Source organism: Eumetopias jubatus, unplaced genomic scaffold (assembly GCF_037043125.1).
Source record: "Eumetopias jubatus isolate StellerSeaLion01/CBP00866 unplaced genomic scaffold, mEumJub1_p1.0 scaffold_10, whole genome shotgun sequence".
Lineage (NCBI taxonomy): Eukaryota > Metazoa > Chordata > Mammalia > Carnivora > Otariidae > Eumetopias > Eumetopias jubatus.
The window spans coordinates 123,889,061-123,916,340 of NW_028274816.1; the positions used below are offsets into that span (position 1 = coordinate 123,889,061).

At 50.7% G+C, this 27,280-nt stretch overlaps 1 protein-coding gene across 1 annotated transcript in view; it reads left to right on the plus strand.

The window, feature by feature from the left end:
• The first annotated feature begins 17,446 nt into the window (after positions 1 to 17,446).
• KSR1 (kinase suppressor of ras 1) overlaps positions 17,447 to 27,280 on the plus strand; it is a 146,001-nt gene continuing 136,167 nt past the window's right edge. Inside the window, exon 1 of the mRNA XM_028109359.2 lies at positions 17,447 to 17,769. Coding sequence (XP_027965160.1) covers positions 17,539 to 17,769 — 231 coding nt within the window. The 5' untranslated portion in view covers positions 17,447 to 17,538. The remainder of the gene's footprint in view (positions 17,770 to 27,280) is intronic.

Below are 27,280 nucleotides of genomic sequence, written 5' to 3' on the forward strand. Positions count from 1 at the left end.
ACAAAGCTGGGTCAGGAGAAAGGAAGAGATGCAGGCAGAGGCCTGGGCTGGGCCAGAGAGGGCCTGGGACACTGAGGGGACTGCAAGGAGGTGTGGGAAACTCCAGGTAACAAAAACGGCTCTGGGGCGCCTGGGTGGCTCAGTCGGTTGGGCGTCTGCCTTCGGCTCAGGTCCTGATCCCAAGGTCCTGGGGTCGAGTCCCACATAGGGCTCCCAGCTCGGCAGGGAGCCTGCTTCTCCCTCTCTCTCTGCCTCCCTCTCCCTCTGCCTGCTTGTGCGCGTGCGCTCTCTCTCTCTCTCTCTCTCTCTCTGTCAAATAAACAAAATCTTTAAAAAAAATTTCAGTCCAATTTAGACAACAAAATGCATAGACGACTACCGAGAAACTATTTGAGAACAACTCAAGCCAATGAATATTTATGGAGCATCTACTAAAACAAAACAAAACAAAACAAAACAGCTCTGGGGCCTTGCCCCTTCCCACCCTAGAGGATGCTCAGCAGTCTAGGGACAGCAAAACCTTCCTATGCTGGTGCCAGGCCTCTTTTCTGGTCCTTCTCCCCACCCCCACCCCCAACCTCACCCTTGAGCCCTGGGGCCTGCTGGCCATCACCCTTCCTGATTATAGTTAAGTCCAGGGTGGAAATTTTAGCCCTTAGGCACAATTCAGCACTGTCGGAGGGGAGTGGAGGGGAGCGGAGGGGAGGGCCTTATAACTATTTTTTTTTAAAGATTTTTTTTATTTATTTATTCATGAGAGACAGAGAGAGAGAGAGGCAGAGGGAGAAGCAGGCTCCCAAGGAGCAGGGAGCCCGATGTGGGACTCGATCCCAGGACTCTGGGATCGTGACCTGAGCCGAAGGCAGACGCTTAACCATCTGAGCCACCCAGGCGCCCTGGCCTTATAACTATTAATGTCTGACCAAGGACTGAGCCCAGGGCTCCTGACTCCAGTCCAGGGATCTCAAAGGAGACTGATGAATGATTGGTTTAGAAACTCATTCTTTAAGACGCTAGCTACAGATATGCATAACAAAGGATCCGGATGATAGCAGCAATGGGGAGGAGAGACTGTGGATATTCTTAAGTTTCTTTTTTAAAATCTGCGCTTTCTGGGCGCCTGGGTGGCTCAGTTGGTTAAGCGACTGCCTTCGGCTCAGGTCATGATCCTGGAGTCCCGGGATCGAGTCCCGCATCGGGCTCCCTGCTCAGCGGGGAGTCTGCTTCTCCCTCGACCCTCTCCCCTCTCGTGCTCTCTATCTCTCATTCTCTCTCTCTCTCAAATAAATAAATAAAAAATCTTAAAAAAAAAAAAGAAAATCTGCACTTTCTGAGTTGTGTGTAATTGGCAGGTGCTGGTTTTGTGATTAGAAAAGTAAAAACATAGGAAAAACTTTGTAAGAAAAAAAACCGAAAATCAAATCATATCTACTGTAAAATCCTAGCGTTTTAATAAAATACGCAGAGAAGAAAGAAAAGAAATATGCTAAAATGTTAATAGTAGCTGGCTCTGAGGGCGGAGCCTGTTAGACTTGCCTTTTCTGTCTCCCTTTTTTTTTTTTTGTATGTGCACGTCCAGATTTGAATGTGTTACATGAACCTATTCACCCACTAGCCCCCTAATCGGTCTCCCTGCTTCCGTGGCGTGGCACTGTGCTGTAGGAAGCCCCCATTCTCTGTGCCTAGTGAACTCCTACTCATCCATCAGTACCCAAGGGTCACCTCCACTTCTTAGGGAGGACTCCTGGGGTGGGTACTGTGGTGTGTCACCCAAAAGTCCTCTTCAGGATTGGGACCCTCATTCTTCCAGCTGCTGCGCGGGTTGGAGGCTGACTCTCATACAGGGGTCTCTCCGGGAGCTGTGTGGGGCAGCCTTCGTCCACCGCCTAGAGAACTGGAGGAGAGGAGGGATGCGTAATGAAGACCCAGGCCCCTTGTCTTCATTCAGCGCGCCTCCGAAGTGCTGTCTCTGCCCCAGAGCTCCCTGAGATCCGCTGAGACCCTTGCTGTGGCTACAACATGGTTTTCTCCCTCTGCCCAGTCCTGTTGCCTTCACTCTCCCATGGGTGCTGGTCCCTAGAGTGTCCCACCCGAGAATCTTCTCTAACCAGAGACACGCTTGACCTCCCAGGCTAGGGCAGCCCCCTTTATCACATGCTCTCCCAGAGCGTATGTCTCCTTTGTAAGTTTTTAATCCATTGTGCTATCAGGCTACTGTCTGTTTCCTCCCCTGACAGGAAAAGTCACGCGCATTCCACCACATGGGCGCATGGTTAGAAACATTTGTTGAATGAATAACCTTATTAAGCACCTAATCTAAACCCTTAGGAGGCCATCAACTTAACTTAGGGCTGCAGAATGTCTCTCCCATTCATTTGTTCATTCAATAAATATTTACTAAGAGAAACTAGGTCTCTGTCTCTCAATGCTCAAATAATTCCAGATGGTTCTAAGATGTTTACATGTAAGAAAATAAAGCCAATCAAGTTCTAGAAAAAAGACAAGTTATAGAAAATAACTTCGGAAAGTCGAGGGCCTCCATAAGCACAACACACAAAATCTGAAAAAAAAAAAATCACATAAAATTCTAAACCTTTATAAAGCAAAAATAAAGATAAACAAAGAAAAACAAATCAATACAGAATATTTGTAACACCTTCATAAGACAGGGGCCGATCCTTCGAATACACCAAGAAAGCTTACAAATCAAAAAGAAAAAAAACCCACAGAAAAATGGGCAAAGAATATGAAAAACTATGAGAAACCTTATTTATATTCTAAGAAATGTGCACTAAACAATAATACAATATAATCTTTCTAACAGAATTGAACAAGCTAAAATGATCGACAATATCCAGTCTTGGCAAGAATGTGGATAAACAGGAATTTCATTCAAAAATTGTCATGAGGTCTCCTAAAATTAGGAGACCTCCTAATATGGAGGTCTCCATATTACTGAACTGGAGAGCAGTTCGGTAATATCTATCAAATTAACAGCATTCACCTCTTTTGACCTCACAATCCTACCTCTGGGAATTTGTCCAAGGGCATGAATTTGCACTGAATGTACAAATTAGAGCAATGCCACATTGTAATTACAAAAAAGATAGGGGGCAAGTCTTCATCAGTGGGGAATGGTTAAATTGTGATCAATCCATACAAAGAAGTCTGAACATCTGTTTTGAAGAATGAAGCATCCACGTACTGACATGGGAAGGGTCCATGACATATTAAGAAGAAAAAGCAAGTTTTGGGGCACCTGAGTGGCTCAGTTGGTTAGGCATCTGACTTTTGATTTTGGTCATGATCTCATGATCTCAGGGTCATGAGATGGAGCTCTGCATCAGGCTCCCTGCTCAGCGGGGAGTCTACTTGAGGATTCTCCCTCTCCCTCTCTTTAAAATAAATCAATAAATCTTAAAAAAAAAAAAAAGAAGAAGAAGGAAAAAAAGCAAGTTTTAAAGCAGGCATTTCCCATTTTTGGTGGCCGGGGAGATATTGTGGGCATGTATGTGTGTGAGAGAGAGGGTTCTTAGTGCGTGCACAGAAAACACATCAGGAAGGATGTAGCCCGAAAGTGTATCGATGAAGGACTGATTACTGGCAACTTTTACTTTCTCTGTCGAGCATCGCCCTTGTATTTGAGTTATTGATAATGAGTCTACATCCCTTTTGAAGTCCTAGAGAGGAAATAGTATGCACGAAGGTCTGAAGCAATGAGACGCATCTGGGGAAATACGCTGGCCCAAAGGAGGATGGCAGGATGAGATGGGGCCACAGAGGAAGGTGGCGGCAGGTGGCCCAGAGCTCCAGGGCCGTGCTGAGGAGTGCGGGGTTCGCTCTGGGGCAGCAGGTTCCCTGCATCCGCACTGGGAGGTCCTCTCTCCGTGGACTCCCGTCCTCCACCCACCTCTGACCCTAGGAGTCTCCAGGGCTCAGTCCAGCTTCCCAGTCTCTTCCTCTCTCCCTCTGTGGTTTCATCCACGCTCCTGGCTATGAAAGCCATGTTCATAGGAGCCCTTCCCACATCTTCTCTCTTGCTTGATCCCTTCTGGGCACAGGCTCAGTTGTAAAAGTGCCTCCTGGACACCAACATCTAATAGGCGTCTCAAACTCATCAAAACCCGACTTCTTTTTTTTTTTTTAAGATTTTATTTATTTATTCATGAGAGAGAGAGAAGCAGAGGCAGAAGCAGGCTCCCCGCCGAGCAGGGAGCCAGATGCGGGGCTCCATCCCAGGACCTGGGATCATGACCTGAGCCGAAGGCAGACACTCAACCATCTGAGCCACCCAGGCGCCCCAAAACCCGACTTCTGACTTGTAGCCAGCCTCACTCTCGTGCTCCTGCTTCAGCCTTCAGCTCAGTTAATGGTGCCCCCATCCACCCGGTGAGTCTCCTTGATTCCCCTCTTTCCTTCCCTGGAGCCCTCGCCCCCTTTCAATCCCTCAGCAAGGTCGGCCTGCTTCATCTCCAAAATCAACCGCAGATTGTCCCTTTGTCTCCATGACTCCTGCCGCCCCTTGTCCAAAGTTCGGGAAAGAGCCAAGAACAGACAAAAGTATTCAGAGCTTTCCCTAGGGAGTCAGCCCACATGTTTGGCAGAGCCTCAAAGGCGGGCAGGGGTGGGAATGCTTTCAAGTGGGAAAGGGGAGGAGGCTTCAGGTGTGCCCTGACTGGAGGCTGTTGGTAGGGGAAGCCAGAGGAGGCTGATAGAAGCAGGGCATCCCGCGCGCTTGGTTAGGGATGCGTCTTTGGTTTTCAATGGTTGGTCCTAAGTGGGGACCAACAGGGGTGAAAATTAAGGAAGCTGGCAGGTTTTTTTTTTAAGATTTTATTTATTTATTTTTGAAAGAGAGAGAGAGAGAGAGAGAGAGAGAGCATGGGGCGGGGGACAGAGGGAGAAGCAGACTTCCTGCTGATTGTGATACTACGGTCTCCATGTGGGGCTCGACTCTGGGTGTGGTCCCAGGACCCCCGGATTATGACCTGAGTCAAAGGCAGATGCTTAACCAACTGAGCCACCCAGGCGCCCTAACAATTTGCGACATTTTTAATTGCGAAAAGTCGTGCTTGCTCAGAGTCAAATAATAAACAAGAGTCAATATGAAAAAACCAAGTTCCCTAACCATTGCCATTACAGGGGCAGGGGCCCCTGTAGCAAGTATTTTTTTACCTTTCTGTTTTTTGTTTTCCCTTGGATTTTTTTTCCTCTATAGCTTAAAATAACAAGCCTATAAGACTGTTGCATGATTTTTCAGTTTTAGGATTATTTATTGACTTTAAACTGTGCAAAATGAGGATTTAGCCTTGAGTCTTTCCTTGTCCTCCACCACTAAGACCCCTTTTCCAATCCTCCAAACGCCATCATATTCTACTTTTACTTAGATTAACATTCAGTACTTACACCATTACGACTATGGACATGCCAATCATAGCTGAATGGAATGGTAACGGATTATGATTACTTTTCCTTTCCTGTATCATTTTCTTATCTCAGGAGTTCATCATTGCCTCACTTTTTGGTTTGGTTACTTCTCAGCTTCCCTAAATCTCTTACTACTGCTCTACCAGCTTTCCAGCTCCCAAGATTTTATAGCTATTGTCTCTTCTACTGGAGAGGAAAAAACATTCCTTTACTGTAGTTCTAGCAGATTTGGGGAAGGGAGTAAAATTAAATGCAAATATTTCCTCGCCTTCTATGGCTTGTCTCTTCACAATTTCTTAATGCTGTCTTTGGAGATGCAAAAATTTTGAATTTGGTTTTTTATTTTTAAAAAAGATTAATTTATTAATTTGAGAGACAGAGAGAGTGCACGCATGCACACATCAGCAGGGGAAGAGGCAGAGGGAGAGGGAAAGAATCTCCAGCAGACTCTCTGCTGTGTGTAGAGCCCAACGCGGGGGCTCAGTCTCATGACCCTGAGATCATGACCTGAGTTGAAATCAAGAGTTGGGTGCTTAACCAACTGAGCCACCCAGGTGCCCCCCAAATTTGGAATTTTAAAGAAGCCCAACTTATCAATTTTTTTCTTTTATCATGTCATATTGGTGTGTACGTGTGTGTGTGTGTGTGTGTTTTAAGTCCAGCTGCTGGGAAAGAAAGGGAAGAATCAAGAATGACTCTGAGGCTTTTGGCAGAGCAAGGGGCAGGATGGTGTCTCCATCTTCTGAGATGGGGAAGACTCGGGGAGCAGCAGGCTGAGCGTGGGGGGGATCAGGAGCTCCATGTGGACACGCTGAGTTGGCATTTGTCTGTTAGAAATCCACATGGAGATGCGGAGAGGCAGGTGGAATTTGGAGCCCAGGGGCAAATTCAACTTATAGATGAGATGGCCAGGTGAGCCCAGAGGAGGGGAGGACCGAGCCTTGCCTGCCCCAGTGCTCCGTGGTTAGAGGCTGGATGATGAGGGAGACCCAGCCAGGAGACTGAGAAGGAGTAGCCAGTGAAGTGCAGTTAAATCTTCCTAAATTTCAGTTTCCCTGTCATAAGTAGGGACTAGTAGTTACAGTACTTCCCTCATAAGGTGGCCCTCAGGATCCTGGGCTATGCGTTAAAAGTGGTCAGAACAGTGCCTTGCAAGTAATAAATGCTCAGTATATGTTAGCTAAAAATCTGCACCTTATCTCTGAGCCTTGTAAAGAATTGCTCAACCTGGCCCACTGGTCTTAGCTGTGAGGCGAGAATGTCTAGGGGGAGGGTTGGAGCCTGTGTCGACCAGGTTGTCCTGGCACCTGGCACCTGGGGCTGGTGGAGGCTCATCACAGACCTGGCAGCTTTGTGTGATAGGCTTAGCTCCCAAAGGGGAGGCCTAGACACCCTCGGGGACAGGGCCTGGATAAAGACTATGATTAAGGAGGGTGAGTGTTTCAAGTCCTTGTAAGTGTGCATTAACCAGAAATGTGACCTTGTTTTATGCTCCTGAGCTGAGTCCCTTCAGATGCCCAGGCCACAGGGAATAGACACAGGTTTGCTGCAGTTCAGCCTCCATAGAACGGGGATGATCGGCAGGTATGTAAATAATTGTAGGAACTAGTATCCTTCAGCAGCCCCCTTCCCTTCTAGGCACTTCTCCACCCACCCAGCTCTCTCTAGTACCACCAGGGGAATAAGAACATCAGTCCGAGACAACAGACTCTTCTCCAAGGATGGTATTTCAGGGACACAGTTGTGTTTATGGGGAGCCGTAGGTGGCAGGAGGGAACCTTTCCAAGTCTGTCTTCTGCCTGGGACTAGGTTGGTGCTGCCTCAATTTCTTGTAAAACAAGTCCCCCCAGCATATGAAATCCAGCTTGAGAAAGATCTTTATGCTAATTAAATGGGTTCATTTGGTTCAATGATGAAGAGTAAGTCGGAGGTCATTTGGCTTGTGATTTGGTAGATCCAGGGGCCTAGGCTACATTTTGGTTATTCTGTGAATGTGGGGCCGACCCCCAACAATCAATTTCTCTGGGTTTAAACCCAAGGAGTACCAACCACATCCCGAAGATGTGGAGTTCAAGCAAACTAATATAGGTGAAAGGACTCAGATGAATTTCAAAAACAATGGAACAATAAAAAAGCCAACACGTTATCATTTATCATTAGTTATATTACAGGTGTAGAAGTATCTCCTGGCAGTCAGATCCTAGGAATTTCTGAACCTGGCGTCGGTTATGCGCTGGATTACCTGGAGGCAGGCAACACAGCAAGGGCACTGGAAAATGAAGATCTCAGCTTCCATGAATTTATCTAGAATTTTGCAATTAGAAAATCTAGGGAGAAAAAAAGCCATTTTCACTTTAGCATACATGCAGATTTTCTGTTTTGTGGTCTTATTTTTGTTCTGGCTCCTATTTGTGGGAATGGGCACCATAACTTTTCAGGGCTTCGACCCCGGTGGGGATATAACATTATCTTTAATTTCTAGCCATTTCCCGCCACCTTTCAAACAACCTGCAAACACAGCCTCCAGCCCTTACCTCCCCGATTCCCGTTCGTCGCTCCCTTTTGCAGCCTGTGATCAGTGGGAGGCTTCTGAAATTGGAAAATTGTATCAGAGCTGTGGAAATGATTGGAACTAATATAGTGTGCTTACAGTGCCAGGCTTAGAGGCTGAGGGCTTTTCATGAGCTGTTCACTTAATTCTTGTGACAGCCCTAGCCAGGCAATTATACTGGAGAACCTAGAGGCTCAGAGAGATAAAGTGATTTGGTTAAGGTCACATTATGAACGAGGGTTAAAATGGAATTTTTTTTCAAAGATTTTATTTATTTGAGAGAGAGAGCAGAGAGAGAGAACACGGGGGTGGGGAGAGGCAGAGGGAGTGGGAGAAGCAGGCTCCCCACCGAGCAGGGAGCCCCACAGGGGACTCGATCCCAGGACTCTGGGGTCATGACCCGAGCTGAAGGCAGACGCTTCACCAACTGAGCCACCCAGGCGCCCCTAGAAATGGAATTTAAACCTAGGTCTGGCCTCATTCCACAGTGCTGGCCCTTGACCATTAACCAGATGGGGCCAGGAGATGAGCTCCTTCTGAGTCTTTACTTTATGGAACTATGTGACACTAATATAGAGCCCCATTTACTTCCAAATCTGTATTGTCAGATTCTCTGCTCAGGTTATTTTCACATATACATATAATAGATGTGAGTATAAATTGAATAGGAAAGGGAGTTGCTTTGAAAGAATCCAATAGGATATTTAAGTGCCTCTCAGGAAATTCAGTCTTGCAAAAGCACAACAGCATTCTTAAATTATTGGCTTTATCTTGTTATGTGACATTGGCAAAGTTCCTGATCATTCGTGCAGCAACTGTTTATTTAGCACCTGCTATGTACCATGCACTGTTGTAAGTACTAGGGATGTAGGAATGGGCACCACTGCTGGCTAACAAGTCCCTGCATAAAGAAGGAAACAAATCCATAAGCCAAGCAGGTTGACAAATAGCTGTAAGGCTGAGGAAGGCACCAAACAGGGCAGCATGACCCAGTACCAAGGGTGGGAGCGGCTGCTCTGGAGAGTGTGGCCTGGGGGATCCTCTGTGGGGAGGTGGACGTGAGCTGAGAGCTGAAGGGGTAAGAAGACGCTGTGCATCTGGTCAACTGGAGAGCAGGCATGAAGGTGGCAGTCCTCACAGGTCCTGGATGGAGCTCTGGAGCAAGCTGATGGACAGGATGAGGGGCTGGCAAGGAAAACCAAGCAACAGCACTCAGAAAGGTAGGAAGAAAAACAGAGGTCTGCGGGGCACGGAAGCCAAGAGAACTGTTTCAAGATGGCGATGTGGCCATTGCTTGAGAGGCTGTCTCTCATTTGGGATCATGGCCACCACTGGCGACCTTGAAATGGAAAGGTTGTCAGGCTGCATCATGGAGACCAAGCTAGACTGGTAGGTTGGAGAAAGCATGAGAAGTAAAGAAATTGAGTGTAGACAACTCTTCGAAGAAGTTGTGCTATGAAAGTTAGCAGAGAAACGGGGCAGAAGCTGGAAGGGCATTTGGGGTAAAAGCAAGGGGTGCTGGCCGGTCTCCCATCCAAGATGTTCTCTGCCCACTCTGGGCTCTGCAAGGGGGACCCTTTTGTACTGCATCACCTAGACTGTCCTGCTAGAATGTGCCCAAACGGGTTCAGCCAAGAGAAGGCAAAGGCAGGAGAGCCCTGTCTCCTATGCTGTCCCCTCTCACGTGACGCAGAGAGCACTATTCCTTCCCCTGGTCTTTCTGCGCCAGGAGTTGCCAGCCCTACCCAGCGCTGCTCATCTCTGGCTGCCCCAGCATCCTTGTTTGCTCCCTTAATGTTGTAAGTGGCCCCTTCTTTGAGGTCAGTTGAACCATCTGAGTGAAATTTTGCTTCTTGCCAGGACCCTAACTACTACAGAGGTCTGCTTGCCTGTCTTCCTTCCTTCCTTCCTTTTCTTTTTCTTTCTTTTCTTTCTTTCTTTCTTTCTTTCTTTCTTTCTTTCTTTCTTTCTTTCTTTCTTTCTTTCTTTCTTTCTTTCTTTCTTTCTTTCTTTTCTTTCTTCCTTCCTTCCTTCCTTCCTTCCTTTCTTTCTCTCTCTCTCTCTCTCTTTCTTTCCTTCTTTCATGAAGGGAGATACCAGAACATGTTTGTGTGCAAATGAGAATAACAGGGCAGAAAGGGAGAAGATGCAGGAGAAAGCAGGATACTTGCTGGAATGGAGGCCTCAAGCCTGCTGGAGGGATGGGTACCAGGGCACCTCTTCTGTGGTCACAGGAGGATGGGTGGGGAGCACAGGACTGTAGATTTGGTCTGATGGCCTCTAGTTTCTCACTGAAGGATGAGCCAAGAACATTAGCTGACAAGTGCAAGGTAATTGGTAAAGATAGAAGAAAGCATGAAATAGCCATCTCTGGGACGCCGGGGTGGCTCAATCAGTTGAGTGTCTGCCTTCGGCTCAGGTCATGATCCCAGGGTCCCGGGATGGAGCCCTGCAATGGGCTCCCCGCTCGGCGGGGAGCCTGCTTCTCCGTCTCCTTCTGCTGCTCCCCCTGATTGTGCTCTCTCTCTCTCTCTCTCTCTGACAAATAAATAAATAAATAAAATCTTTAAGGAAAAAAAAAAAGAAAGAAATAGCTATCTCTGAGAATGGGAAAATGAACTTTCTAGGAAAGGTTGGTAGGCTTGCCAGGCCTGAGAACTGCCAATTTGAGGTTTGCGGTCATGAATTTAAAGAGCAGCCCATCAGCAGAGCTGTGTTTTTCTCTAATATCGTTCAGCTGCTCTGGCACGGGCCTGGAGAAGGTGGAGGGCTGGGTTTTACAAGGGCTGGGACTTCATTAGCCAGGTTCCTCTGGCGGGAAGAGAGGGCCGAGTTCACGGAGGGGGCTAGCCAGGGACTGGCCGTCATGATGGATCGAGGACTCTCCGTAGGGCAAAGAGGGAAGGAAGGCCGAGCGCTGGGGATAGTGGGTAAAGGTGACAATGGGAACAGGTGGCAGGGTTGATGAAGCACAGGGGTGGGGGGAAGCTGGAGCCCACAGCGACAGAGCCGAAGGGTGTGGGAGATTGGTACCAGAAGCCACAGGATGCAGAACACACCCTGGTGGCTCAGAAGGGCAAGGATTTGAAAGTGGAGGAGGGGAAAGGGTCAGGAGAGTAGAGGGTACCCACATCACCTCCTGCCTTCCCTGGATGCGTGTCTCTCCACCAGGCTGCCTGAAGAAGTACATGGCAACCGGAGTGACTCTAGTGCCAGGGCTAAAAGGGACCCTTCTCAACTCGGCTCCTTCTTGTGACCTGACCCAGAGTGGGTTCTGACCACGTGACACCGGTGGTGGTGATTTCTTCTAGAGCGAGCACCTAAGGCCACACAGGGTTCCTCGAGAGAGGCCCTGGCTTCTTCGCCTATAAAATGCAGTCCAGGAGCGCCTGGGTGGCTCAGTCGGTTAAGCGTCTGCCTTGGGCTCTGGTCGTGATCCCAGGGTCCAGCCCCGAGTCGGGTTCCCTGCTCAACACGGAGCCCTCTTCTCCTTCTCTCTCCCCCCCTGTACTGCTTTGTGCTTGCTCGCTCTCTCTCTCTCAAATAAATAAATAAATAAAACCTTTAAAGAAAATAAAATGCAACCCATCATTTGTTTATTCAGTCACATGTAAGCACTGTTGTGTGCCAGGTCTGTCTATCTCCTTTACCTCTCTGGGGCACCTTGGAGGGAGAGATGATTTTTTTTTTAATTTAAATTCAATTAATTAACACAGTGTTTTACTAGTTTCAGAGGTAGAGTTCACTGATTCATCAGTTGTCTATAACACCTAGTGCTCGCTCCAACCCGGGCTGAGGGAGAGATTCTTATGCTCATTTTTATGGATGAGGGAGCACAAGCTCAGGGAGGTGAAAACCTCTCCCACGATCATACAGAATCTGTCTGAGTCCGAGGAGACTCATTATCCAGTCAGGGAAACGGGCAGGGGAAGAACCAAAAATACAAGGTGTGTGCAAGGTTCTGTGGGCATTTGGAAGTTAGAAAGATCACTTCTGTTGTGGGAGAGGGGGTGGGGGGCTCCACCTCCAGGACGAGTGGAGATGTAGGTGGGGGAGGTAGAGAGGAAGCACTGCAGGCAGAAGTGACAAACTGAGCAAGGTCCCCGTGACATGACACTCCCCGGTGTGACCGACGACTGTTGAGTAAAGACAGTTAGGAGCAACCGCTAAGCAGGGCTCCTAAGCTTGTCTACAGCCCTTGGGGTTCATGGATACCCTCAAGGGGACCCCACAAACCCCAGGAAGCTGTTTCACAATTGTGAGATGTGTATTTTTCTTCCCGGACAGACACTTTTTATTGTCATCAGATTCTTTACAATTGGGACATTTGACTCAAAAAAGCCTTGAGTGGCACATGAACTTGGACAGGGCAGCGGGGCCTGGGAATGAACGACTTTGTGGGCCTTCCTTGTTTCAGGCATTGCTACTTCACCCTGAGGTCAACGGAAACCCTGTGTGGTTTTCTAGCTGGCGTGCCAGATGGCACAGGCCTTAGGAAGCACAGCACAGGTTACTGTGAGCTTTCCTTTCAAAGGAAAGTCTGTTTATAAACTATAAAGTGATGTGTCACTTACTGCTCTGTTCCCACAGGCTAGCACAAGACGCAGGGCATCGCCTACTGGGGGGCTCAGTGAATCTTTGGTGAATGAATGAAAGAATGAATGAATGAGCCCAGGGAGCAGATAATGGAGTCCATCTCTCCAGGGTGCATTTCCCGGATAGTCTGAGGGTAAAATCCGTGAAAACAAAGCTTCTCCTGTACTGCCCTAGGTTCTAAGAGAAGCCTGCCACCTGCCAGTCAGACAATGCGGGGCGTGGAGGTGGGAATGGGGCGAGTGGGTGTGGCCACGCCTGGCTGCAGGGTAAGGCTCCTCCGACAGCGCCCCCCAGTGTCTTAGGAGGGGCAGCGGCCAAGATCGCTCAAACCATTTCTTTCCTCCTTCCGCGTTCAACCCATCGGCTTGTCGGGCCTCCTGTTTCTTCCGTATCCTCCTCGCGCACCTGCGCTTGATTCTGCACCTGTGACCCCCCTTGGGCCACTGCAGCAGTCTCATAACCAATGCCCCTGCTGTGTACCCCTGCGTCTCTCACATCCACCCTTCCAGGGGTCGGAGAGATGTTTTAAAACACTTAAAATTGTCAGGAATGTGGCTTTCTTTCCATGTGCTTAGACAGCTATGCTTCTAAAAACTTGAACATACAAGTCAAATGGGGATCTTGCTAAAATCCAGGCTGCGATTCAGCTGCTCTGGGGTGGGGCTGGAGACCCTGCATTTCTAACAAGCTCCCAGGCGATGCAGGAATCTTGGACCACATGAGGAGTAACAAAGACTTAGAGAAGATTCCAAACTTCCTGCCCAAGTCCTACTTTATTGGACCCCTTCCCAGCAGTGCCCCCGTCCTCTCCAACCCCTGTTCTTTTCTGCTTGTGCTGTAGCCACACTGGTTCATTCTGTTCCCGGAGTGTGCCAAGTTGTTCCTGCCTCAGGCCATTTGCACGTGATGTTCCCATTGCCTGGAATGCCCCCTTCCCGGAGTTACACATGCCTTGCTCCTCCTTAGATCTTAATTCGAAAGGAGTCAGAGCGTGCTTCTCTGACCACTTCAGCTAATGAAGCACCACAGATCCTGGGGACTTGCTATCAGCTATTAGCTTTCCCCCTTCAAACCACTTATCCTTCCCTGAATTTATTCTGGTAATATATTTGCTGACTTGTTAACTTTCTGTCTGCACTCTCAGGTTTGTTGCACGGGAATGAGGACTTGGTTTCCTTCACTTGTCCTATCCCAGAGCCTGGCACATGGCAGCTGCCCTTCTCGTGCCTGCTGGGTCTAAGCGTGAACTTGCCCATGCGGCCGCGTGGTGTTGAGACGCACGCAGGGTTTTGCAAGCTTCGAAGACTTAGTGTGCCCATAACGCAGGTGCCTGAGGCAGAGGGGAGGGGGAAAGGAAGGGGAGAACTCTCCGTACTGAGGATGCCACAGAGAAAGTCTCAAGAGCCTGGAGATGAAGTTGAGCCTAAGAATCACCACGTAATGGATGAATTCATCAAACCCGGAGAGACTCACTCAGGAGGGTGGGAAAGGAGAGTAACTAACATTAGTTAAGTGAGTTAACTAAGGCGCTTGGAACAGTGCTGCCCACAGTAAGCATTTAACCAATAAATAAAAATAAATACGTAGGACCCTTCCTCTGTGACCCTCGCTTTGCAGATCTCTCTCTGTCCATCCTCACAACACGTGACCTCCATCTTGCAAATGAGGGGAAAGACCCTCTGAGATGAGAGAGGGCTTGCCTGGGGTCAGACAGCCATTCCCAGCCAGAACTGAGAACCCCGCTCCCTGAAACAGCTCCAGGGAAGGTCGTAAACGCCACACTCCCCGTCCCTCTCCCTGCTCTCTGCTGCATCCAGGCACCTGTTACCATCCGCCATACTGGGCATTCATCCCACTTCTTTCTTCCTTGTCTGTCTTCTCGCGCCAGAATACAAATTCCCTGAGGGTGAGGATTTTTGTTTTGTTCGCTACTGTTTCCCTGAGCCTAGAATAGGGCCGGCCACCTAAGTAAACACTTGAGGAGTACTTACTGAATGTTAAGGGGATGAGCGGAGGCATTATTTGTAAAGCCTAGCTTTCTGCATCTCTTAAGAGTCAGTTCTGTAAAGGTGTGGCCGAGGGGACACCCGAACCTTCCCGAGAAGGGCGTCAGTGCCTCCGAGATGGAGTGGGTAGGTAGGCAGTGCCTGACTGACTGCTTCCAACGGATCAGAAGGAAGACCGCGTCCACAGAAGAGCGCCCGGCTGCGCGGATCCTGGCGAGACAGCAGCCAGGGAGCTGGGGTTTGTCCAGTCTCCAGCCCCAACACCACTGCCAGGCAGGCGGTTACTCTCCTCGGGATCTGGCTTCCTACCCAAAGTGGCCCTGGGGGGAAAATGTGTCAACCAGGCCCCAGTGGCAATTACAGCTCGATGTAAATGCATCAATAGGCACTTACAGGAAACCTCCTGTGAATTGAGTTAGAGTGAGTCAGTCACTCAAGCCCGGCAGCTCTGGCTGCTGAACAAACAGAGATTCTCGACCAGCCCAGCTGGGACACACTATGGATGGTCCCTGGAGATAGTTCTCTGGGCCCACTGCCCTTCCTCTACACCAACGCTTTCAAAGTTCAGGACCCCAGACCCACGGCAGCCGCAGCAACAGCACCCGAGGACTTGTTAGAAATGCAAATTCTCCAGCCCCATCCTCAAGCCACAGAATCAGAAACCTTAAGGGTGGGGCGTCTGGGTGGCTCAGTCATTAAGTGTCTGTCTGCTTCGGCTCAGGTCAGGATCCCAGAGTCCTGGGATCGAGCCCTGCATCGGGCTCCCTGCTCCACGGGAAGCCTGCTTCTCCCTCTCCCACTCCCCCTGCTTGTGTTCCCTCTCTCGGTGTGTGTCTCTCTCTCTCTGTCAAATAAATAAGTAAAATCTTAAAGAAAAGAAAAGAAACCCTAAGGGTGGGGTCCATCATTGCCTATTACCAAGCCCCCGGGAGATTATGATTCACACTCAGGTGGAGAACAACAGGTGCACAGTTCCCATTCAGGGAAGTTAACTACTCTTCTGTAAGGGCCGTGGGCTGGGCTAAGGTAACAGTCAGTCAGAAGTGGGGGGCTTCATAGATACAGAACAGGGAGTCCTGTTTTAAATTAAGTGAGGAGTGGGAGGGGGCAAGAGTTAGGGAGGAAGCCTCCTGTGTTTCAGAAAATTGTCAGAGGAGGGGTTCGTTTGCAAAAGCACATTTTAAAGTTATCATAGTTTTGTATTTTAGTTTTGAAATTTCAAATGACATTACAGGGAGGTTTAATATAAACTGCCACCCAGCACTATGTGTAGAGTTCAGGCAGGACTACAACGCTGGGAACCTACCTCCTGTACAGTTCTCATTCTTCAAAAAAAGGAGGGGAGAGACAGACAGAACAGACAGGGAGAGAAAGGGCCCAGGCCTGGGCTGGCCTGAAAGATAGCAGAAACTCAGCACAGGATGTGCCTGAAGAATTCACGAAATGGGTTGCACAACTTCATGGAGCTCCTGCTGTGGGCCATGCGCTGTTTTTGGCTCTGGGAAGAGGATTCAAAGATAAATTAGCCAGCAGCTTCTGCAGCCAAGGCACTTACAAGAGAAAATTCAGAGATACTCCTTCTGGATAGCAGATGTTGGAAGTATGGAATTGGGTGCTTTTGATTCGAGTCTTGGCTTTTCAGTTTAGCCGAGTAAGAGGGCACATGTGAACCCGGCAGGAGATGGGGCGTGGAGGGGAGAGTGCGGGGATGGGTTGCAGCTTGAATGCTGAGCTAGAAGGCATAGACAGGCAGGCACACACAGGTTAGTAGGGGTACTGTGCCTCTGTCCACAGCGGGGGTCTGGGGCCGTGGTTAGGAGATCTGAGGTTGGCTTGTAGCAATTACTAGCATTTATCCAGTGACAAATGTGTCAGTAATCAATTTAGGTCCATACATTAACTCATTCTTTATGTGAACCCTAGGTACTATTATCACCCCATTTTCACTGATGCAGAAACTCAGACACTCAGAGGTGAGCTCACTTTGCCCAAGTCACACTGCTAGGTAGAGTGTGAATTTGAGCCCAGGCTGTGTGCTCGGGAGCACTCCAAGCCCATGACAAATCAATGTGCCACCCCAGGCGTCTGGTCTCGCCTGCTGGGTTGGGGTGGCTGAGGGATGGGATACTTATTTTGGTGGGTAAGTAAGTTCCTGAAGAAAGCCCTGACGTCTTTCTCCAGGCCTGAGAATTCCCTTTGGCATAGACAATCAAGAGTCCAATGCTCTGCGAACCAGCTGGAGGACAAGTACTTTAGGCCCCTTCCCACTAGATGGCGGCCCCTAAACCCACATAGAAATTCTGGAACCTCCACTGTCCCCATCTTCCAAGGGTTCAGCTGCGGCCGCAGAATTGCAGGAAGCGGACCCTCCGGGCCCCTGCCCCGCCCCATCCGGGGGTCGTGGGAAGCCCCCAGGCTGAAGGCGGGAGTACCGTGTGTAGGGGGGGATCGGTGTAGGGGGGGCCGGTTGGGGGGGTGGGTAGGGCGGGGGAGACGAGGCATCCGGGGGAGGAGCTGGCGCGTAGCAGCCACTCCCGGGGCGCAGGGGCGGGGCGGTGTCGCACAGCCCGAGCCCGCCGCCGAGGGGGGAAGCTCTGGGCCGCGGGGCGCGGGGCTCAGGGCACCGGGCGCGGATCCGGGCCCCGAGGGCGCGGGCCGGGCGGCAGGTGCGCGGCGCGGACTACAAGTCCCAGCATGCCCAGCTACCCTGACCCGGCCCCCGCTGCCACTTAAAAGCTTCGGGAGCCGCAGCCGTCGGGTCGCCGCGGCTTTCGCTTTGCCGCCGCTGCTGGGCGGGCGGGAGGGGCGGGCTCGGCGGCCGGTTGTCCTCGCGTCCGCGCTTCGGCTGCGCCGAGGGGCGCCCCTCGTCCAGCCCTCCCGGCTCGCGGATTCCCTCCCGAGGCGCCCGCGCCCCCTGGGCTCCCCGCCTCGGCCACCCCGCGGCCCCGATGCCGAGGCATGGATAGAGCGGCGCTGCGCGCGGCGGCGATGGGGGAGAAGAAGGAGGGCCGCGGCGGGGGGGACGCGGCGGCCGCGGACGGGGGCCCCGGGGCCGCAGCCAGCCGGGCGCTGCAGCAGTGCGGCCAGCTCCAGAAGCTCATCGACATCTCCATAGGCAGCCTGCGCGGGCTGCGTACCAAGTGCGCCGTGTCCAACGACCTCACCCAGCAGGAGATCCGGACCCTGGAGGTAAGGGGGCCGCGCGCCCGGGAAGCGGCCCCCAGCACCTCCCTCGCTGCCCCGGTGCACTCCTTCCCAGATGCATCCTGGAGCTCGGGCCGCCCCCTCCTCTCCTTCCTCCACTTGCTGATGAGGCGGCTTGGGGACCCCCCAGGACCAGCTCCTCACCTTGGGCGGGATTGGGGGGGAGGGGCGGAGTGGGAACTGGGGTGGAGGCTGGAGGCGCCCCTGGGCGGGGTGGGCTGCGTGCGGGCATCCCATGCTTCCCCATCTCTGCCCCCACCCCGTTTCCATTTTGCGGGGCTGCAGGACTCATTCTCCCACTGAGTCACACGCTGGACTTTTCCCTGTGTGACTGTGAGGAGCAGCCGTGGGCCGGGGTGACGAGGCGTGGGGGGTCCCCCTGAAGTGTGGCCACAGGCCCGCCATTCTCTGTCTTCCCCTCACGCCCCGGACTCGGGCTTGTTCCTTCCTTTCCTCTCTTCCAGGATTTTTGTCTGCCGCTTTTCAAAACGTGTTTGCTGAAACTGCATTTTTTACTGTTCAGGCATTTGGTGCTTTCCGTTCGCGCAGCCACAGCATTTCTCTGCTCAAAATATAATTACCCACCGACTCCCCCACTCCTCCTCACACACTGGATTTTGGTTTAGGGAGGATTGTGCTGGGGCATGACGCTTTTGGTGGGAAGATGACACTATTTAAGGGGTTCTGGAGGAGCTGCTCTCCAGTGTAAATAAGAATAAGATCTGCAGGCCCTCCTCCCTCAAATTATAGCCGGGAGGTGCAGTATTAAAAGGATTTGGAAGAACCAGTCAGAAGGGTGGTTGGGTTCTCAGAACGGGGGAGTCTTCACCCTCCCCCATACACAATAGAGGGAAACTAGTGCATTCCCAACTAGCTTTTGTCCAGAGACTCGAAAGGCTGCGAAATGCCAGGCGCCACTTCGTTGCTACCCCATCTTGAAGAAGTGCCTTCTTTCCGCCTTGCACTGGTACATCTGGCCTTCTGCAGATCTGGGGATGTTTTGTTTTATTAGAACCTTCATTTCTCAACCTCCCTGCACCCCCCAACCCCTTATTGCCGATTGCCTCTGCCAGTCAGGGATTTGAGCTCACCAGAAGCCCGAATCCCTGTTTGATCCAGAATGCTTGGGGTTGACTTCTCTCCTGCAGTTCTGTTTTCTTAAGAGCTACAAAACCAGGGACATTGGAAGCATCTAATCAGTGCTGGCTATTCCTTTTGTTCTGGTTGCTATAGCAGTGATGACCAGGGCTTTGCTTAAAAAACAAACCAACCAACAACCCCCCCCCCACCCCCCAGCTGTCCCTTCTTGCATGCACGCTGCTGTTTTCCAAGTGGTGAGAGAAACTGGTTTCTTGAACACAGCCGAATGTGTTTGCCCAGCAGAGTTCAATTTTTAAACTGATACAATAGGGGGCCTGTGTGGCTTAGTTGTGGGAGGAGGGATCGTCGTCGGGTAGCATGTGTCTGGTTGGATGGCTGTGTTACTGAGATGAGAGAAAGTTCTCTGTGTGGGCCTCTCTCGGATTGTCCCCCGTGTCTCTCTGAAGAGCTCCTGGTTCACAGAGTGGATACAGGAGAACCAGTTACTGTTCGTTCCCTGGAAATGGTGCCTTGCCCTCTAGGTACGCTGACTTCCAGGGTTGTTTTGTTTTGGCGAAGGTATGGCATCCGGACACCCCAAAGCATCCATCCAGCTCTTTGGGTCTCTGGGCTGTGTTTATTCAGAGGCCAGAAACCCACGCAGAGGTCCAAAGGGAAAATACCCAGCTCCCTGTTGTCTCTATTGTGATGGGGATTTGGGTCCACCCCACTCCCTGAAAAGGCAGGACCTGGTTTGTTTTTTGGGATGGGAATTTAGACCCCAGGAACTGGTTCCCTAGGGCTGCCTCCAGCTAGTTTGAATGAGTCTCTTCACCCTGGAGGCCTGAGCCTCCTAACCTGGACAGGGAGGTTGGAGTGGATCTCTTCAGGCTCTTATGGCTCTAAATTCAGTGGTTTAGTAAAGGGCGCTCAGTTGGGTTGAATCAAACGTTTGTTACACATGCCCCTGTTTAAAAATAGTTCCAAAACCCAGATTTACCAAACTGATCAAATAGGGGGGAAGTAGTCAAAGAATTCTGCTTATAGGGACAGTGGGCGGACAGCTTTGAGTTCAGGTTTGGGGGTCTGGGTGACCTTGGGCAAGTCCCATGACTTCTGAACCTCAAGCTTTCCCATCTGTAAAATGGGGATGAGACCACAGAAACCTGCAGTGTTGCGAGTCTGTAAGTCCGTGTCTTACTACCAGAAGATTCTGCCTATAAACTTTCTCGAGGGAGGGTTCAGTGGCATTCACGACCCAGGCCACCTTCAGGAGAAGGTACTTCGACAGAGCTGGCTCTTATTTCCTGGAGGTGGGCGACCCAGGCCAGGAGACAGTCCCACCAGCATGTAGTGAGGTAAGCGGGGCAGTGGTGATGTCCGCTCTAGCTTTCTTTTCTGTTCTGCAAGCTCCTCTCCCATCGTATTCCAGGCCAGGGCCCCCAGAGCCTATGCTTGCAACACTGGATTCCTGGCTTTTGAAGAAAGGGGCCGACCAGAGGGGTTGGCTTACGCAACTGCGCCCGACTTCTCCCAGGATGTTAGGAACCCCAGCACGCTCTGGCCTTCGTTCACTAAGTGCTTGCTGGCAGAAACAGCACGTGGGATGCCCCTGGAAGTCTCTGACCTGGACTCAGCTGCTGGTGCCCGAGATTGCAGGCTGTGATGATGCGCGGGGGTCAGCATGTCCAGCTGCCCTGTGAGGACTTTTCTCTGTGTAGTGGTCCTGTTTGGATTCGACAGAGTGGAAGGAGCCAGGGTTTTTTAATGTTTGCCTCCTACCTGCTAGCCAGTGTGCTCGACCCTTCTCAGTCTCCTAATATTTCCTGGAAATCCACCAACCTTCACCACACAGTTTCTTCTCTCTAGATGGGGAAGGAGGAAGACAAAATCTGAACTCAAGAGTCTGAATTTGTAAACAGTGAGGCTACTTCATCCTAGCGGAAGCTGGTGCCCTGGCTCCATCAGACCCTCCTAGGGGGTCTGAGAACTCCACCGAGGCAGGATAGAATGTTCTCGTTCCCAGATATGCTCACACTGGGACACCTGGCTGGCCTCACAGCTGGGCCTGGAGTCCCAGGCCAGTTCACTCCCTCACGTATTCATCCTTTGGGGGCCGAGTCTGTGCTGGGCTCTGGGGAGAGAGCAGTGCCTCGTGAAGATTCACGTTTAGTGGCATGGTAACTTTGCCCTTTTCTGCCTACCTGCTAGTACTTTCCAGAAGAGGCCAAGGCCTACCAAGTCTCCTACCTTGTGCTCTTATGGAGAGAAGTCCCTCCTCTACAAGTGACTTAGAGAAGGGAGACCCCAAGGGATCTTGCCCTTGGGCCTTTCTGGGAAGGTGACGTTGGAGAGCTGTGGTGTAGGTACAGTCTGCACTCTGGCCGCTTTGGCTGAGGAGTGGCCCGGGAGACAGGAGGCGCCCACGGGAGGACTTGATGCTACTCAGAAGGTCGGTGGGGTTTGCCTTTCACCCAGCTTGATTGTGGGTGACGGGTGACGCAGAGGTTAGAACCCTGCTGTGTGGAGTACCTGAGCTCTCCCTGTGGTCCCAACCTCCCCCCCCACCCCAGAACTGCTGGAAAGGAGAGGGCTGCCCTTTGTCCTCACAGATCAGGCCCTTGGGTTTGCATGAACATCCGTTCACTGGACACCCCTTCAGTTATTACTGGTTCGCCTGCTGAGCTAACTGCAGCCACCCTGGCAAGGATTCTGAGATAGGGAGGATGCTCTCCTGGTCTTTGGGGGACACTTTTGAGTCCATTGGGGAGCCAGGCAGGTGAACCGTTACTGCGTCCGGTAACGTGGCTTGCTGAGTGCTTAGGGATCAGGAATATGACCGAACGGTTGGCCAGGCTAACCTTCTGTTGTTGTGGGAAATATTCCCAGAGTCTTGGTGTCCCAAATTATGTCCCCAGCAGAACTGTGAGCGAAAGCTGGTTTCCCTTTCCCCACCAGCCATTGCTCCAGAGTGGGGCGTTTCTCTCCTTCTGCTCCGTTGCCAGAGTTCCAGCCTCCTGCTGGAGGGATGCCGAGATGGGGCACTGTCCCCTCTGATGTATCCTTTTGCCTTGGCAACTTTTTCCCTGGTGGAACTTGCCCCCGGCGTTCCTCAGCGGTGGCCTGGAGAGGATGCTACCGTTTTCTGAGGCTGGGGAGGGCTGGGTGGTGCTGGAGGAAGGCGTCACCCGGGTCTGCAGCCCAAGTTCATGTGAGTGCCAGGAGGCCGCCGGTTTGCTGCCTGGGGACACTAATGGGAAGGCCTCCTTCCCCTCTGGGCCGGCCCCGCATTCTGGGGAGCTGCATTCCCCACCACAAGTGTTCTGGACCTGCCTGCTGGCCATGGTCTGGAGAGGGACTGCAAAGGGTCTGGTCCTCAGTGACGGTGTCTGCAGCTGTGGGGGGGATGTAGCAACACCTGCGACCAAGCCTCTTTAAACTGTGCTTTTTAAAAAGTATACGTCTTTTTCAGAACAGACGGATTGGAATCTGCTCTCGCATTCAGTTCGAAGAGAAAGCCATGTAGGCTCCTTTGGGGTTATGGGAATGGCCTGCCCGCACGGTGGGGGCAGACATGGGACAGCAACAGTCTTGTTCACCTGTTCTGGGTCGAGCACTCTGCTACGCCCTTGACTTATATTGCCTTAGGAGGGTTTATTCTCATTTTGCAAATGAAGACATCACGGCTCAGAGGCCTTAGGAGACTGAGCGAGTAGGCGCCCGGACCTGGGTTGCCTGGTCTCCAGAACTGCATTCGGAACTTTGCAACTGCTGCTGGCAGCCGTGCTGGCCCTTCTGATCAGGATCGTGGCTGCTGAGCCCCGGAAAGTGGCCAGTAACAAAACACGGGCAGCGCAGGGGTGTTGGTTGGGTGGCTCCGTTCCCGAAGACTGGGCCTGCTGGTGGCCACCCCAGGCTCTGCAGCCTCTGAGCTGGGCTTGGGTCTGCTTCCCTGAAGTGCAGCCCGGCACATCCTCCAAGACAGGTCTGTGATGCAACCAGCTCTGGGCTGGCGTCACTGAGAAACGAGAAGCTGCCTGGAGATCAGCTTGCTCATAATTTTTTTAATGGATACCTGCCTTATTCTTTCTGAATAAACCCTCTGATGTGCAGACTATTCTTTAGCTTTCTACTTTTTACAGAAATATCTTAGAGATACACATAATGGTCTGTGTTCGGTGTAAAAATGAAAATACGGATGAACAAAAGAAAAAAAAAAACACCCATAATGCCACCTCTCAGATCTGGTTAATTCTTATTAACGTATTGCTGTATATTCCTCCAGTGTTTCTGTCCTCTGCATTTGCCTACAGACGTGCACGTATATATTTGTGGAGCATGTCATGTGTATTGCTTTATAATGCAGGATCTTCTCTCTACATCAGTACACACAGATATACGTCATCACTGTCGGCGGCTGTGTTGTGTGGTCATACCATCAGTTCATCGAACCAGTCCTCCTAGTGTTGGCCATTCAGGCTGTTTTCAGGTCCTGCTTTTATAAATCCTGCTGCAGAGAGTCGCTTCCTAGAAGTAGAATTTGCTGGCTCAAAGTATGCAATCCGAATCCTATTTTTTAAAATCTTTAGGGCATAGGGGCGCCTGGGTGGTTCAGTCAGTGAAGCGCCTGCCTTCAGCTCAGGTCATGATCCCATGGTCCTGGGATCGAGCCCCGCGTGGGGCTCCCTGCTCAGCGGGGAGTCTGTTTCTCCCTCTGCCCCTCCCCCCTGCTTGTGTGTGCGTGCACTGCCCCCCCACCTCATGCTCTCCCTCCCTCAAATAAAATAAAATAAAATAAAATAAAATAAAATAAAATAAAATAAAATAAAATAAAATAAAATCTTTGGGGCATAATATAGTGCCCCTTCCCCAACATGAATGCCAGGATTTATAAAATGTTAGCCTTTATGCATTTACCCCTTTGCCCCTGCCCCTGCATCTGCATCCACCGTGAGATCGAGGACTGTGAACAGGAGACAGGAAGGACATGGTCCCCGAGGCTGAGGTACTGGGTTCTTTGTCAGAAATTATGGGTTCTAGTTTTGTAGCTGCCGTGGCTGAGGTTCTGGGGTACGTGTCAAGGACTGTGGGTTCTAGTTTTGTAACCACAAAACTGCAGCAAAGTTGGGAGGGTGCTCGGGCTGACCAATTAGAAGAGGGAATGTTCTTTGGCCCAAGACAGCCGAGGGGGTGCTGGGTATCAGGTTGGGCGCCTCTGTGCGGTGAGGTCTTTATCCCCAGGAGCTCATGAAAGTCACGTCACTGAACTGGAGCCTCGTTTTCCTCACCAACCACAAATACTGATCAGATAGCTATTTGGGGTGTCTTGGCAAGAGGGTTTCAAAGGATCTTGGGCTTTCCAACTGGTCCAGCCCTGTCATCGTGCAGGCAGGTGAGGAGACTGAAGGCCTGAGGGTGAAGTGACTCGGCAGGAATCCCATGAGAGAATTGACCGGGTGGAGGAGGGACCAAGCACTGGGCTGGGATTCAGACCACAGGGGCCATGTAGACTGAGGGCAGCAGCAAGCTTCCTACCCGTCCTGTGCTGCTGGGGTCCTCCACTTCCAGGAGTTTCCTGCAAAAGCAAGCAGCTGGGTTTGCCTTCCCAGCCCTGATCTCGGTGTCTTGGGGACCCTGGGCAGTGGAGAGATTCTTGGGGAGCAGCTTGGGGTATCCTGTGCGTGGGCCCACTGGTTTTTTTGAAAACCAGTCCAGCCAATGGGCGGGCTCAGTCAGAATGGTCTCTCTGAGTCTTTGAACCTGACTATGTACTTTCAAGGGCTTCTTATCCTTCCACTGAAAGATCTCCTGGGACTTGGGTGCGTGTGAACTTTTACTCCTGTAGGGCCTGCTGCTTGTCTTAAATTTGTGCAGATGTTGCGTTATCTGCCGCAATACATTGTTGTTGGTTTTAATGTCAAGGTAACAAATGATGTGCTAACACTTCCAGAAGATACAACCTTTTAATCCAATGTCTTTGCGTCCATCTTGGCTTTCTGCCCTATCGCAGACCCCAGGTAGAGATGCAGAGGGGTTCGCTGGGGATAGATGCTGGGATCAGAAATGCTTGTCATTTGTTCCTAGGCGTGGCTGTTTCTCATCTGCATCGAAAAAGCCTCAATTTGGGCTGCGGCCACGTATAAAACCTATATATTTATATACATCTCTATTTCTCTGCCATTCTGGCCTTGGTAGGCAGCAGTGTGCTTTAACTGGGCGGATTGCCTTTCAAAATAATGGAGCTGAAGTATCCTGTTTGCTTGCTATTTTTCTCCCTCTTTTCACTTTTCCACCCACAGAATAATTGCAAGAATGAATTAAGACTTGTGTTTAAAATTAAAAAAAAAGAAAAGAGGGGAAAGAAAGCATACTGAAGTCCGTGGAAAGACCAGCTGCGGTTAGGAAAAGTAACTTTTTGCACAGGACAAACTACAGACTCCACTCTGTAACATTGGTGAGGGTTTTGCTTTTCTGGTGAGATAAACTGCTTATAGAGTGGTGGGGCTTTCTTCAGAATGACACCTGGAAGGTTTTGAGTCCCAAGGGTTTGGTTTGGGCATGGTAGAGCAGGACCAGCTTTATTCATGGTGCATTCAGAGTTTTTACTGGCTGGGGAAAAAGTTACAGGCATATGTAAAAAGTGACTTGAGTGTTCTCCATCATTGGGCGCTGTCTTGAGAGCCCCCTCCCTCCAGTCTGGGGCCCTTGAGAGGGCTTAATGCAGCTTTTCCTATACTGTATCTGTGAAAGAGCCCTTCTGGGGATTGAGAATGTGCCACATCAGCCCTCTCCTGGAGATTCCTGAAGATGATTAATGTTTTAAAGGCTCTGAGAAGTCCTGCAGCAAGTGCTTCCAAACTTATTATTTATCCAGGGCTCTTTATTCCACTGAACATAGTTGGGGAAATACTTCCTTAAGCCATGAACAGGGAAAGAGGCAAGAAAGTGAAGCCTTAGTTTCAGCTAAGCTTTATGTTTTTATGATGTTGGGGTCCCATTTGAGATTTCAGTTTAAATCAGGTGGGTTGAGGAGAGGTTGGTGACTCCCTAGACTTACCAAGCTGTGTGGGGTTGCCTTTTGTCGAGGGAGGTGCTTTCCAAAGGGAGGCAGAGTGTGGTGGGCACCACACTAGCACTTAAAGATATATTTCACTTAATCCTTCCAACTAGGTGAGGAAAGCAGGCCCGCAGAGGTCTGGGTGCCTGGAGTCCTTGCTCCTGCCCCTGGCCCTGCGTGCCAGTTTGCCTGGTGTCAAGGGCGTGCTCACTCAGGGTCTACCAGGAACCTTTGACCTTGCCGGTGGGCAGAAAACAATCCAAGAGAAATGCAGATGGCTGTGGGTGTGTTTGAGCCTGGGGCTGCTGAGGGCAGGGGAAGGGCTGGGCTGCAGACAAGGAATGCTTTTTAAAACAGAAAAGGAAATGCTGGCTCAGAATGGAAAGGAAAGGAAGCAGCTTCCTGTTTCTGTCGTGCTGGCTTTTTGTGAAAGGAGGAGCCCTCTCTAGCCCCTTGGCCAGTAGAGGCCTGGGTCTGCCGGGGCCACTCTAGGTACGCTGGACGCACTATTCTCACACCACTGCCTGAGGTCTCAGAAGTAGAGGGCTGGTTTCACCCTTTTTCATTTTCTCCAGATTACTGATCAGATGGATGTACGATTAAGTGACTGTTTTCTCCAGATTACTGATCAGATGGATGTACGATTAAGTGACTGTCCATGTTACAAAATGGATGTATCATAACAGCAGACTTTTTGCAAGCTTACTCCATGCCTGGCCCCCCTGGTAGGAGTTTTATGTGCCATTTACTCCCCCCAGCAACCTTGTGAGGAAGGTCCTATTGTTATCCCCATTTTATAGAGGAAGAAACTGAGGTACAGAGAGGTTAAGTGACTTGCTCAGAGGCACACAGCCAAGGAGAGACCAAGCTGTGACTTAAACACGGACAGTCTTGATGACCTGCTTGTACTGCCTGCCTTGCATTTGCAAATTCCTTTCTCATCCTCCTGAAAAATCCGTTGGCATAGAATAATTTTTTAAGACTCTGGTGGCTTTGTCTGGGATCCAGAGGGCAGCCCCAAAGCCTGGGCCAGGCCCTGGTGATTTTTAGATGAAATGCCTGGGTTTGAGTTTACATGTTTTGAAAACTCTATTATGGAACTGTTCAAACATGTACAAAAGTAGAGAGAATGGTAGGGTGAACTCCCACATAGCGATCCCCCACTTTCAGTAATAACCAGCTCTATCCAGTCTTGGGGTCATCTATGGCATTTGCCCTCTTAAGTAAGCCTGGTTTTGGGAGTGGTGGCGCTGGGCGGTTGGTTGGCCTTAAGAAAGCAGAGTGACCTGGGGAGGTCTTCTAGTCTAGCCCTCTGCCTCCGAGCAGAACCGTACCTACCCCAGCAGGCGGGAGGAATCT